Source organism: Thrips palmi, unplaced genomic scaffold (genome assembly GCF_012932325.1).
Source record: "Thrips palmi isolate BJ-2018 unplaced genomic scaffold, TpBJ-2018v1 HiC_scaffold_4, whole genome shotgun sequence".
NCBI lineage: Eukaryota > Metazoa > Arthropoda > Insecta > Thysanoptera > Thripidae > Thrips > Thrips palmi.
In genome coordinates, this window is record NW_023144631.1 from 15,528,936 (window position 1) to 15,542,215 (window position 13,280).

At 48.6% G+C, this 13,280-nt stretch overlaps 1 protein-coding gene across 1 annotated transcript; it reads right to left on the reverse strand.

Moving 5' to 3' along the window:
* Positions 1-12,122: 12,122 nt before the first annotated feature.
* Positions 12,123-12,551, reverse strand: LOC117649928 (uncharacterized protein K02A2.6-like). The gene has a single exon (XM_034393113.1). It carries the CDS (start codon positions 12,549-12,551, stop codon positions 12,123-12,125), a length of 429 nt encoding a protein of 142 aa, XP_034249004.1.
* Between the last annotated feature and the right edge of the window lie 729 nt (positions 12,552-13,280).

Genomic DNA, 13,280 nt, shown 5'->3' on the forward strand with positions numbered 1-13,280 from the left:
CAATAGAGAACATAACCAAAGCACGGCCATTGACGGTCAGTCCCCAGTTTTCTAACCACTGCCCTAGTGATCCTGGCCAGGACCTCAACCCTTTCTTCTTTCTGTTCTTCCCCCAAATACCCTGGTTCCTAAATCCCGTTGGCCATGCACCCCCACTCTTCACTATTGTTCTTCCCTATGTTCTTCTGCATCTGTAATATAAAGGCGCGCTGTCTGGCGCCAACCACCATTCTGTAAACGGTCACCTTGTTGATAACACAGAAGCTTCCGTCTCCACGAGACCTTCGACTACCCTTTCCCTCCAAGTCCCTTACACTGCCACACTACAACAGAATATTATGCTAAATAAAAAATATCAATTGCAATTATCTTGTATTATTTCAATTAATATGAAATTAATCCTGAGTTGGCCCATGCAGAGAAATGTACACAAAATGCAAAGAGATAAGAAAATGTACTGAAATGAGTGAAACGCGTTTGTTAAAATGTTGTTAAAATGTTTGTTTGGTAAAATGTACCCGAAAACATGCACAGCGGGGTGGTTTGGATCGAAACGTACATTCTTGGGCCTCGAATTCCGTGCAAATAAAGTTGAACCAAACTTCATTTTTCTGGGCAATTTATTTGTTTAGGCCCGGCTAGAAAAGAAATCCTTCGGCCCACAACGCCCGTATGAAAAAGAAAACACCCGAAATCCTTCCGACGTCGGAAGGATTTCGGTAGTTCCCCGATCGGGCAACTCCGAAATCCTTCCGATTTTACCCGTCGGGGTCTTCCGAACTTTGGCCGAAAACGACCAAAATAAGACAGATTCTGGTAGTACTCCGAAGCCTAGTTTCGGAAAAGATCTCGGATTTCATGTGTCGGGCCCGGCCGAAATCGTTCCGAAACAAATGGTTCACGGTGCGGGGTGGGGACGAGGAGTGTGTAGGAGTGGGGGAGTGGAGGCATGCCTCTCCTTACCAATACATAGAACAATCTTTAATCGAAATTATCTTTGTTCAATTGAAGAAATGAAACATTAGACAAGTGCTTTTATAGTAGTTTCCAAGATAGCAGAAAAATAATGTTCGATTGAAAAAAAAATGGCACTTGTTAATTTTTGCGTTGATTCCCCACACCAAATTTGAGCGAAAAATTCCAAAAATTAAATTTAAAACCATGAAAAACTTAATCTCAAAGTGTGGATTTGTTGACGTGACGTGTACCCTTCGCGAACCATCGGGGTTGCCCGATATCCTTCCGAACTTCCGAACAGACTGCTTTCGGGGTCTCGGAAGGATTTCGGGGTGCCCCGAGAAAGTCGGAAGGATTTCGGGGTCTTCAACTCCGAAATGGCGCGACGTCGGAACGATTTCGGTAGTAAGGGAGGGTGGGGCACCATGACCACTTTTTTTTTGTGCCCCCCTCTACTCCACCGTGTGGTTCGAACAGTTAAGTTTCTAGCATGAGGGGATTCTTTGGACCTCCAAGGACCTCTTCCACCCATTGGAACTTGTCTGCAATGCACGGCAGGCTCACAGAACACTTTGGAAAATAAAACGCAAAGTGGTCATGGTGCCCCACCTATGGGGCACCATGACCACCCCGTGGGGCACCATGACCATAGTAATTTTTTGGCCCAAAAAAGTGTACTTTCTACCAGTATTCTCATTGAAATTGTTTATATCGCTGTCATTACCATCAGGCCAGGCAACTAAACTAAAAAACACTGTAAAAACCTTCGAAGTATCAAACGTTCTAAGATGCCTTGAAATGGACGGTTTAAAACAGTTAACGCTCTAAGGCTTTCAAATTTCACATCCAAAGCTATGACATGTGTTGCCATTTTATGTTTGTCTTGCTAAGACGAGTCCAAATTCGTATGCAGATTTCAATTTGGAAAATTTTAAGAAAATTATCGCGGTTACTACACTGCAAACAAGTGAATTAAATGCTGTTTCTCATAATGCCAGAGCCATCTTGGTGCAAAGTAGCCACGGATCGCCTTCGCGGCCAACTTTTGCGGTTTGGAGCTCATTTAGTGCAAGAGAAACCACCATTTCAAGTCTCAGTTTCAGAACCATTCTTAATCATCTTGGTGATTCACAAATTATCACAAATTTGTGATAAAACTATCTATTCTGCAGCAATTATTCAACCTTTATACATTTTCAGAAGCAAAAAGCAAATTTTCGACGAAAATAAATCATTATCAGGCCAAAATATGAGAAAAAACACTCAAATATGTGTGGTCATGGTGCCCCACTAAAAAGTGGTCATGGTGCCCCACAGTGCAGTTTACGACTCTAAGGCTCCCCGAGCAAGCAAACAACTACTTAGAATTAAATGTGATGTTGGATATTTTGCCGAAGAGCCGACATTTTGAGAAAAACCTAAGACATCGAACCTATCTTCTCAAATGTGAGAGTGAGAAAAAATATCCCAGATTTGAAAAACGCCCAATTTAGCCAAAACGCTGTAACAAAAATTTTGGCGAGGTGCTATGGTCGTACCCTTGAAGCTAGAAGGTAGGGCTCTGGCTGAAAATAGTTAGAATTCTATTCTCTCGAAAGTCCGGTCGACCGGTTGCCGTCGGCAAAGTAGTTCCCGAGAGCGAGGGGGGTGGTCATGGTGCCCCAGTGGTCATGGTGCCCCACCCTCCCTTACCCCGACGCCCACACCCCTCATTTCGGAAGGATTCTGGGAGTACTCCGAGGATTTCGGCCAGATTCTTGTAGTTTTCATTTTTACACGGGCGCTCAGTTTTGTCTTAAAGAAAATGCAAAAGTCCCATGAATTTTATGTGGAAATTTGCAGAAAATTGACCAAGTGTTGCGAGTGTAGAAGTTGGGAAGTTTAGAATCGTAACTTTGACGGTACGTATCGGTCATATCTATTTCCATAATATTACTTTCCTGGCTGAGTGACAGCAGAGGCCATCCTGTGAATGGGGGTTGATAATTCGTTGGTCGTGCGTGGGTCTTTTTATCCGTCTGTTGTGTTCCACTTTTCTGAGGAGACGACTGCATGGATAAGGCTCAAACTTTGCATACGTGCTCTATTTATAACCAAGTTAAGGGGGCACACCAGTGAAAATGCAGAGGTTTCGTAACACAGTCACTCTGTGAAAAGTAACGGACGTATTGTCTTGATATTTTAGTTTTAACTTAAAAAAATATACTAAACTAAACAAAAAGCGACACTGCGGCAAGTAGTGGTGATGGAAAGGGGGGCTGGGAGTCAGTTTCCGATTTCATCGACATGTTGTCATGGTGCCCAAGATTGCGCTGCTACCAATTGAGTTAAAAAGACGCGGTTTGAAAAGTTCTCATCAGGACACATGTGGCTTTCGTGTGAACCACGGGCATGCCAGCCAAAAAAAAATAGAATGCAAAATAAACCAAATTTTTCACTTTTTAATGATTGCTGCTCGAGCAGCTCGGTCGCGATCGCGACCTGTTAGTGCGATGCTAATATCCGAGGTTCACACGATAGAGGAACGTGAAAGTAACATTTTGCCGCAAACCGCGTCCAATTATCTCAATTTTTGCGGTCGTGAGCCTAGGCACTAGGTCCAAAATTAGTGTTTTGAGAAAATGGCGTTAGAAATGAAAATACGGTTTACACGCATTTTTCCCCATCGACATGTTAAAAAGTTACAAGAGTCAAGATCGTGTAATTTGTAGATGAAGCAACTCTATCTAGAATGGAGTGGGGGGGGGGGGAGTCCCCCAACATGCAACAAATTAGAAGTGATCGACGGTGGACAAGTCAATGCCTGCCGAAGGCAGGCTAGCGCCGCAGGCCAAGGTAGGTACGCCAGGCGCGGATTGGAGGAACACGCAGCGAGACATCGCGAAGCCTGTTACGACAAGACGCGGTCTGGCGTACACTTACCTTGATATCACAATGCTTTGTTACGCATTTGGGTGTAATCACAAATCTACCGATGGATAATGTAATTTTAAAATGTTCCCATTAGACAGGAAATTGTTAAAGGCCAGGGACAGGTGAAAAAATGATCTCAGAAACTGCTGGTCCAAAACTTCTTATTTTCTGTCAAAATCTTACTCCTGATGAAAAACTACTTCACCCAAAATCCCATCCCATAATGTACAAGTCCCGGACCCAGCAGGCAGTTTAGTGGGCCAGAGCACTTGTCAGGGATGTAGCTCTCTGATGGTCAGGGGGTTACTCGGGTGGGAGGGTTGTAGAATAAGAAAGGAGTCCGGTTACCTTGATACAAGCTCTCAGCACTCCCGACTCTTGGTTTGGTCTTGGCCGCTGGCAGGCCCCACACCGACTGCCGAGCCCCGGCACGGCTCGCCAGTCGGTTCCCTACCTTCCCGAGCATCTGCCTTCGCTTGCACTTTTCGGCTGGGCGGTCCCCGCGTGACCACCGTCACATCACCCCCAACCGAAAAAGCGTGCGACCCCGCACGCCCAGCCACCCCCCCACGGACAGGTGCAGCTGGCATGCAGGGCCAAAAGTTACTGAATTTAAAGCGTAAAGCCGAAAAAAGAAGAACGAACTAAAGTGGAGATGCCCGGGAAGCGACTCGAAAAATTAAATACAAAATCTAAACGCGAAATGGAGATTTGAAATTGAAGGCCAAAATGGCGAATGGACTAAAGTTAACTTGACTGAACGAATTTACCCTTTGGGGCGAGCCAGTTAGCTGGGCAGCCCTATGCTGCGGAAAAACATTGCGAAAATTGTTGAAAAATTTAAACATTGAAAACTGAGACTTTGGAAATTTCTATGCGACTATGAGCTGGATGCCAGCTAGGATGAGTGCAATGTTTTCCCGAACCATAGAACCGCCCCAGACGCAAATCAAGTGTTGGTGGTGTAAATGGGACAGAGCAATTTTTTATTTAATTTGGTGCCAAAGAATGAAGAAATTTTAGATGGAAAAATAGAAAGAGAAGTCGTCGGCGGAGCTGCGATGCGACGTCCACGGGAGTGTTCTGCGAAGACGCGCCATCAACGGAGAGGCGCGGCGCCCGCGTCTCGACGCCGGCAGAAGGCGGGCGCCGCGTCTATCGCGGTCCAGGCAGTCGTCCCCGGGGGCGTCGGCCGCTGGAAGGTGGAGTTGAAGGCCACGGCTGCGTTCTTGGGGACGTCCCGGACGATCAGATGGAGAGACCGCCACGGCGCGCTCGTTGTGGTGCGCGCCCGCACGGCTGCGCTCATGGGGGCGTCCCGGGCGATCGGATGGGGAGACCGCCACGGCGCGCTCGTGGTGGCGCACGCCCGAAGGTGGAGTCCAGGCCCCTGGCGGCGCCCTTGGTGACAGCCCGTCGCACGATCGCCCCTTGCTGCCTCGGTGCCTGCCCCGCTGGTGTCTGGGCAGGGCGTCGGTGGGTGTTCCTGCCAGGGCGGCGACCGCTGTAACACAGGCAACCGGACAGGGAGGGACGAAGGTGCGGTCCAAGGGGTCAGGGATGTTCGTGACCCCGTAGACCATCAGGGGCAATAGAGGGCTGAGCCAAAGTTAGTACAAAGAGACCGAGCGGGCAAGAAAGACAGAGAGCGCGGGGTGGCCGCAGGGCAGGCTCTTCTTCTCGCCGCACCGGCACAAGGGCCGGGTCCGGCCTCGGCTGCGGCCACCTAAACGGGTGTGGCAGACCAAAACCTCGTCGCGCTGCTGGCCGTCAGCCTCCAAGGCGTCGATGATCGGCGCCAGCGTTGGTTCCAGGCGCTGCTCGTGGGCCACGAACTGGTCGAGCTCCGCCCCTGCAGGAACCGCCACCACAGCAAGGCCACCCGGCACTGGGTCAGTCGGCGCCGGCCCGTCTGGGGCCTGCACTGCGACAGCACTGGCCTCGGGTGACCGCGTGGACGGAGGCGTCGACCTCCGACTCAAAAAGACTCGCCGTGAGCTGACTGAGGGTGTCAGCGACGACCTGCTGCTGCCTCTGCTCGCTGGCGTTGCACGCTGACGCAGGCAGAAGTGCAGCGCGAGCCGCGTGGGCTGGCGGCAGTCTCGGTGCACTGGGCAAGGGCCTTCCGGGTCTGGGTGCGGTGCTCGCTGACTCGGCGGGCAAGCGGGCGTTGGCCCCGCCATGGGGCACGCGGAGGACGGAGGCCACGGGGTCAACGTGCAAGAGGCGTCCTTCCGAGAGGGAGGACGGTTGTTCCAGGCTGGACGCACGGCATAGGCGGCCCATGCCCACGGGGTGACGGTCAGCTTCTCCAGGTGACGTCGCACAAGGCGGCGTTATCGAAGTCCTCCCACTGCGGGATGGCGATGAAGGGGCCGTCGGTGACGTCCTCGCCGCTGGCCGCGGACGAGGGCCCAGGCCCGTCCTGGGGAATCTCGGGCTAGTTCGCTGAGAGGTGGGTCGAAGCCTTGAGCCATATGATGGTGGTGCGATCGCGGGGAAGACGCGCTTCGTTTTGTGGGGTTGAGGGCGAGTCGAGAAATAGACGAAGAGGCCGGAGCGCGACGAGACCAGGATAAAAGGAGAGAGAAAAGAGAGAGTGTGACGCTAAAGGTGCTAGAACAGACTAAGACTAGGACTAAGACTAAAACTGAAACTAAAGCACGGTGGTGCGGCTTAACCTAAGAAGTGCCCAATCGGCCACCGGCCTGCGGGCTTATCGCGAACACACAGGCGCGGCGCGGGCTTAACCTAAGGAGTGCCTAAATACTAAGACTAAAATTAGACTAAAACAATGAAGTAAAAACTAAAGCACGACTCGGTGCGGCTTAACCTAAAGAGTGCCCAATTAGCCTCCGGCCTGTCGGCTTTTCGCGAACACACAGGCGCGGCGCGGGCTTAACCTAAGAAGTGCCTAAAAACTAAGACTAAAATTAAACTAAAACAATGAAGTAAAAACTAAAGCACGACTCGGTGCGGCTTAACCTAAAGAGTGCCCAATTAGCCTCCGGCCTGTCGGCTTTTCGCGAACACACAGGCGCGGCGCGGGCTTAACCTAAGAAGTGCCTAAAAACTAAGACTAAAATTAAACTAAAACAATGAAGTAAAAACTAAAGCACGACTCGGTGCGGCTTAACCTAAAAGTGCCCAATTAGCCTCCGGCCTGTCGGCTTTTCGCGAACACACAGGCGCGGCGCGGGCCTAAAAACTAAAACGTGCCCAATTAGCCTCCGGCCTGTCGGCTTTTCGCGAACACACAGGCGCGGCGCGGGCCTAAAAACTAAACCATGCCCAATTAGCCTCCGGCCTGTCGGCTTTTCGCGAACACACAGGCGCGGCGCGGGCCTAAAACTAACACATGCCCAATTAGCCTCCGGCCTGTCGGCTTTTCGCGAACACACAGGCGCGGCGCGGGCCTAAAACTAAACCATGCCCAATTAGCCTCCGGCCTGTCGGCTTTTCGCGAACACACAGGCGCGGCGCGGGCCTAAAACTAAAACATGCCCAATTAGCCTCCGGCCTGTCGGCTTTTCGCGAACACACAGGCGCGGCGCGGGCCTAAAACTAAAACATGCCCAATTAGCCTCCGGCCTGTCGGCTTTTCGCGAACACACAGGCGCGGCGCGGGCCTAAAACTAAAACATGCCCAATTAGCCTCCGGCCTGTCGGCTTTTCGCGAACACACAGGCGCGGCGCGGGCCTAAAACTAAAACATGCCCAATTAGCCTCCGGCCTGTCGGCTTTTCGCGAACACACAGGCGCGGCGCGGGCCTAAAACTAAAACCTTAAACCTAAACGACCCCGCTGACCGGCCAGACGGTGGCGCTGGTCGTTCCTTAACCTAAAGTGAGCCGGTGTGGTACCCACCCAAGTGAAGCTTAAAACTAAAACCCTCAGCACCTCCACCATGTACAAGTCCCGGACCCAGCAGGCAGTTTAGTGGGCCAGAGCACTTGTCAGGGATGTAGCTCTCTGATGGTCAGGGGGTTACTCGGGTGGGAGGGTTGTAGAATAAGAAAGGAGTCCGGTTACCTTGATACAAGCTCTCAGCACTCCCGACTCTTGGTTTGGTCTTGGCCGCTGGCAGGCCCCACACCGACTGCCGAGCCCCGGCACGGCTCGCCAGTCGGTTCCCTACCTTCCCGAGCATCTGCCTTCGCTTGCACTTTTCGGCTGGGCGGTCCCCGCGTGACCACCGTCACAATAATATCAAGCGGTTCCTGAGATACAGGCTTTTTTATAATTTTGTAAGTGTTTGTTAAAAAATTCCTGTGCGTTTCCCATTTTGGGTTATTGACCTGACCGACATATTTTTTTGTTCGTCTAAGTCCAAAGAACAAACACAAGTGACAGATTCAAAAACCAAAGATTTTTCCTTTTTTTTGTAAAAACCGATATTTAAAACCATACTTCTGGGTGGAATATACAAAAACTGTCACTTGCGTTTCCTCGCAATAACCTACTGAGTCAGTGGAAAAAATATCATTGACGACACTTCAAACTGTATGCGCACAGGACCATTCAAATGTTCAAAAAATGTCTTCGGAGAAAAGGGCGTTTAAAGTTTGGTGACAGATTTTAATGGATTTCCAGCCAAAGAAATCTCCTTGCGCATACTCTTTTGTCGTAAAAGGTTGACCTGGATATTTTTCACTTCTTCAATTCATTTTTAAAAGATCGCAGCATGCACAACTGAAAATGTCCATTACAATACAAGGTAGGTTTACGCCAGACCGCGTCTTGTCGTAACAGGCTTCGCGATGTCTCGCGGCCTGTTCCTCCAATCTCCGCCTGGCGTACCTACCTTGGCCTGCGGCGCTAGCCTGCCTTCGGCAGGCATTGGCTTGTCCATCGTCGGTTACTTCTTACGTGTTGCATGCTGGGGGGCTCCGCCCCCCAGACCCCCCTTAATTCTAGATAGAGTTGCTTCATCTACAGATAACACGATCTTGACCCTTGTCACTTTTTAACTTGTCTAAGCTGGGGGGCTCCGCCCCCCAGACCCCCCTTTCCTCAAGACGGAGGTGATCTACCTGCAGAAAACTCGATTTTTCGCCGTTTTTTAGGTGTTTTTCGGCTATAAAAACTGAACCAGTTGAGCTAGGATAGTGAAATTTCGCGTGTGCCGAGCCAAGAACATACCTAGTAAGCCTGCAAAGTCTCAGCCAGATCGGCCGAGCCGTTTAGGAGGAGTAGTGTACACACACAGACAGACAGACACACAGACAGACAGACAAAACTTTTCAACCGCACTGGAGTAACGGGCTTCGCTATCGCTCAGCCAATCATTGGCAAGCTTCTAAAGCATGCATTTCACTTAAATTGATCAACAATGTACAAAATAGACAAGTTTTGGTGACTTCTTAGATGAAAAAATCATGTGATTACTAATATAATGGAAATTTTGAACTAGGCATGCTGGAATCTTTTTAAAATGAATCGAAGAAGTGCAAAATGTAAAGGTAAGCCTTTTACGTCAAAATAGTATGCGCAAGAGGATTTTTCAAGATACGGCTAAATAAAGCCAAAACAGTCCAAAAAAGACAATTCGACTGGGTTCAAGACCTAGCATATGCCTTCAAAAATCAAATCTTAGTCTCTTTGAAGTATGATTTCATATTCCCAACAAATTATGACAGTGGGGTTCATTTTGAAAATTGCAAGATTTTCACCAGAAACCCCCCCCCCCTGATGGCAAAACGGACAATTTTACTAAAATGTCGGAAATGCAGGAGTGTGCGAAAAGATGTATTTTAAGCACTTCCAGGTCCCGGATAGTCGAAGTCCCGACAGATCCTGAAAGAGGAAGGTCCAAAGGACCATTTTCCACCCAGAACTCATTTCGTTCAATTTCACCAAACTTCTTCATTTTTTCACCTGTCCCTGGCCTTAAGAAATGGGAAGATATGTCAAGTGAGAAAATGCAGCATCATTTCTGAGGGGCTTGATTGACAACTGGTGCTGTTGCAAATGCATTTATTTTCTGTTTCTCGTTAAATGTGCACACACACTACCAAAAATGTCCTGTAAATGCCGTTAATTTATTACCAGTTTCACTGTAGGTCGATTCACAGCGTTTACTGTGATCTGCTCACGGGATTCACTGTGATCTTGTTCGCGGTGTTCACTGTGATCTGGTCCCCAGTAAACACTGTGAGTTTGACGCCGCTGAGCACCGAAGTACTGCAAATCAGGCTCCAATTCACGGCGTTTACTGTGGCCAGATCACAGTGAACACTGTAACCGAGATCACAGTGAACGCCGTGAACTAGTTCACAGCAAACGCCGTGAATTGCATAACAGCAAATATTGGTATTAAATTAACGGCGTTGACAGGACATTTTTTGTAGAGTGCAGGCGTCAAGATTCAAGGGCGAATGAACACAGCTCTTTTGTCATAGGTGATGATTTTTATGTTTCTTATCTCTTTATTTTATTTTTCTGCACAGAAAGTGCCCGTTTTGTTGACCATATTTTAATGAAGGCTTACGTAATAAAAATGTAGTGTAGACATTCAAGTACCGTCAACGGGGGTAACTTGGGACACTTTTTCACGTGTTTTGAACGCCACAGGCAAGATTCTCAACCCAGACCAATGGATCCCAACTATGTTACAGATTGACACTTTCCCCATGATTTCATGCTTGTCTGGTTCGTTTGCCTCGATTATATCGTTTCCCAGCGGTCTCGAAAGAGTGTCCCAAGTTACCCCATGACCGGGGTTAACTTGGGACAGTAGGTAATTACCTACATTTCTATGCATCTATTGATGTTAATGTATATAATAAATTTAAGTCACATCATGTAGACCAAGAATTCAGGTTTAGAAACTCTTGTAGGACCGATATTGGACTATATCTAGGGCTCTCCGTGGAACTCTCTTTTCTACTGGTGTTATCGAAGCATTTTCTGAAAATTTCAAAATATGGATTACCAGAACACAATACTGCAGAGCAAGGCATCTCTTTCCATCATCAGCGTAATATCCGAAGTTTAAGTTAGGTCAGGGACCGGGTCAGTCAACTCCTAGAAGGCTAGGACTGCTGGAAACATGAGGAAAAGACTGTCCCAAGTTACCCCGCAAAATTTCGATTTTTGATAAATTGAGTTCTAGACCGAAGATGGGAAAACTATAATCAATGCCCTTTTGCGAACGTTATTGTCTGTGTATGATCTAACAACCCAGCGAGACTTATTAGCCAAATCTGCATTTCACTCCTTGCACTAGGGTCAACTTGTCAATGATTGACATATTTTGTCAAAAACCATATTATGTAGTTTCCTGTTTCTGAAATACTAATTGTGATGTTATGCACCTCTTCCACCTTTTCGCGCGTGTCCTGAGGCCTCTGAAACAAAACCCTGCCGCGGGTTTGACGCTAGGAACCCCCATCGCTGAATGGCAGCACCAACAAGTTGTGCAGGGCAGACTGTCCCAAGTTACCCCCGGTGTCCCAAGTTACCCCCGTTGACGGTACCGCAGAATTCACTTTCAATGACAAGCTTGAAAGAGGATCAATTCAGTATTTTATTGATGTGAATAGCTGTTCTTGTAAATGAAAATGTGACTGTGAGAAACTCATTCTTGCTGTGATCAAAAAGCTGTCGCACATCAAGTATTTTCAAACTTTTGTGGAGAATATCTTTGTACCAAACTCATTTGTAGTGGAAGAGACAAACGACATTTTAGTGGTGCCCAGGACAGCGATGTTTTCTGTTTGAGTTAGAATGCTGTTTGAAAATAATGTGAAATATGTATCCATAGAATCCAACACCAAAGAAAGTGAGTGAACCTGTAATAAAAATTCTCAATCTATATTTACTTGATTTTTCGCCTCCAGACCCATATCAATACTCCTTCATTAAAATTTTAAAGTTCAAAGGTTTCTGTGTTCTGCAGCTCTTACAACTTGCTATGATGACGGACGACGGCCGGTTTACTTGAGTGACAATCCACTTCTTGCTACACAGAAGTCCTGTAACACATAAAATGGAGGGAAAAGAACAAAACCTTTCTCCCTAATGATAGCTCAATAGGAGATTCTAGAGGCCAGCTGACCTCGGATGGAGAGATGGGGCAGGGATGCTACAAAGGAACAGATGGCAGGCGGATTGCTGACTTGAGTGGTTGTAGCGCTTTGTAGCACTTTTTGCTCCTCCGCTCCCCATGCCCATGGCACCTCTTTTTTCAAGAGTTGGTAAAGCGGGGCCACCACAGTGGCTCTGTTCTCCAGGAACCTTTCATAGAAAGCTTAATTGCCCAAGAACGCTTGGAGCTGGGCAACATTTCCTGGCGCCGGCGCTGCCTTGAGCGCGGCTATTCTATCATTGAGGGGAGCTAGCCCTTGTGCTGAAATAACATGCCCTAAGTACTGGACCTGCGTGACCCCAAATTGGCATTTTGCCAGCTTGAGCCGCAGGCCGCCCTCACTGAGCCGCACCAGCACCTGCTTCTCTCTTGCCCTAAGCTGGGCTTGGTCTTTACCACTAATCAAAATGTCATCCAAAAGCACCACCACACCTTCAAGCCCTTTCAGGAGCGTGTCTTTTATCCGTTGGAATAGGAGCGGGGCCCTCGATACTCCATACGGCAGACGGTTCATTTTGTACAGCCCCTTATGGGTATTAAGTGTGAGCAAACGAGCTGTTTGGTCGTCGCACTTGACCTGGTTATACGCCATTCTGAGATCGAGTTTAGTGAACAGTTTTCCCCCCGCGAGGCTAGCGAAAGCTTCTTGTAGGGTGGGCAGCGGGTAGCTGTCTGCTCGGAGGAAACGGTTCACGGTCGACTTGTAGTCGCCGCAAATCCGTACCGATCCATCTGCCTTTTCTATGCAGACAATGGGCGTGGCCCAATCGGCTTCTTCCACCGGTGACAGAATTTTCCTTGCCACCATAGAATCTAGTTCCGCCCCTACAATCGCTTTCTTCCGAGGGGGCAAAAACTCGCGCAATCATGTGTACACGGCCCCCGAAATCACACGCGAATCATTGAGAATCACGCGAAATCAAGCAATCCGAAATCAGCCAAAATCACTAAAATCGACCGAAATTAGGCAGAATTACACGAAACCAGGCAAAATCAGTCCGAAATCATTTCTTTCCGAACACAATCACACGCAATCACGCTCTACATCACCCTGGTGCGTCGCGAAATAAGGCAAAATCAGCCATGAAATCAATTAAAACCATGCGCAATCATTGCGTTTTCCGAATCATGTGTACACGAAAATCCCGAGTTTTTGCCCCCTCGCTTTCTTCGCAAAGGGCAAAGGTCGGGCCCGCAGGAACACCGGAGTGGCGTCGGAACGCACCGTGAGCGATGCCACTTGCCCCTTGAATTCACCCAACCCTGGGTGAAAACACTCCATGTCCCGGAGCTCCTCCGGTACCGTCCCGAGTTCGGGCTG

Bases quoted from the DNA above. Each gene is read 5' to 3' on its own strand.
- LOC117649928 (XM_034393113.1), bottom strand. From the start codon at position 12,551: ATGGCGTATAACCAGGTCAAGTGCGACGACCAAACAGCTCGTTTGCTC.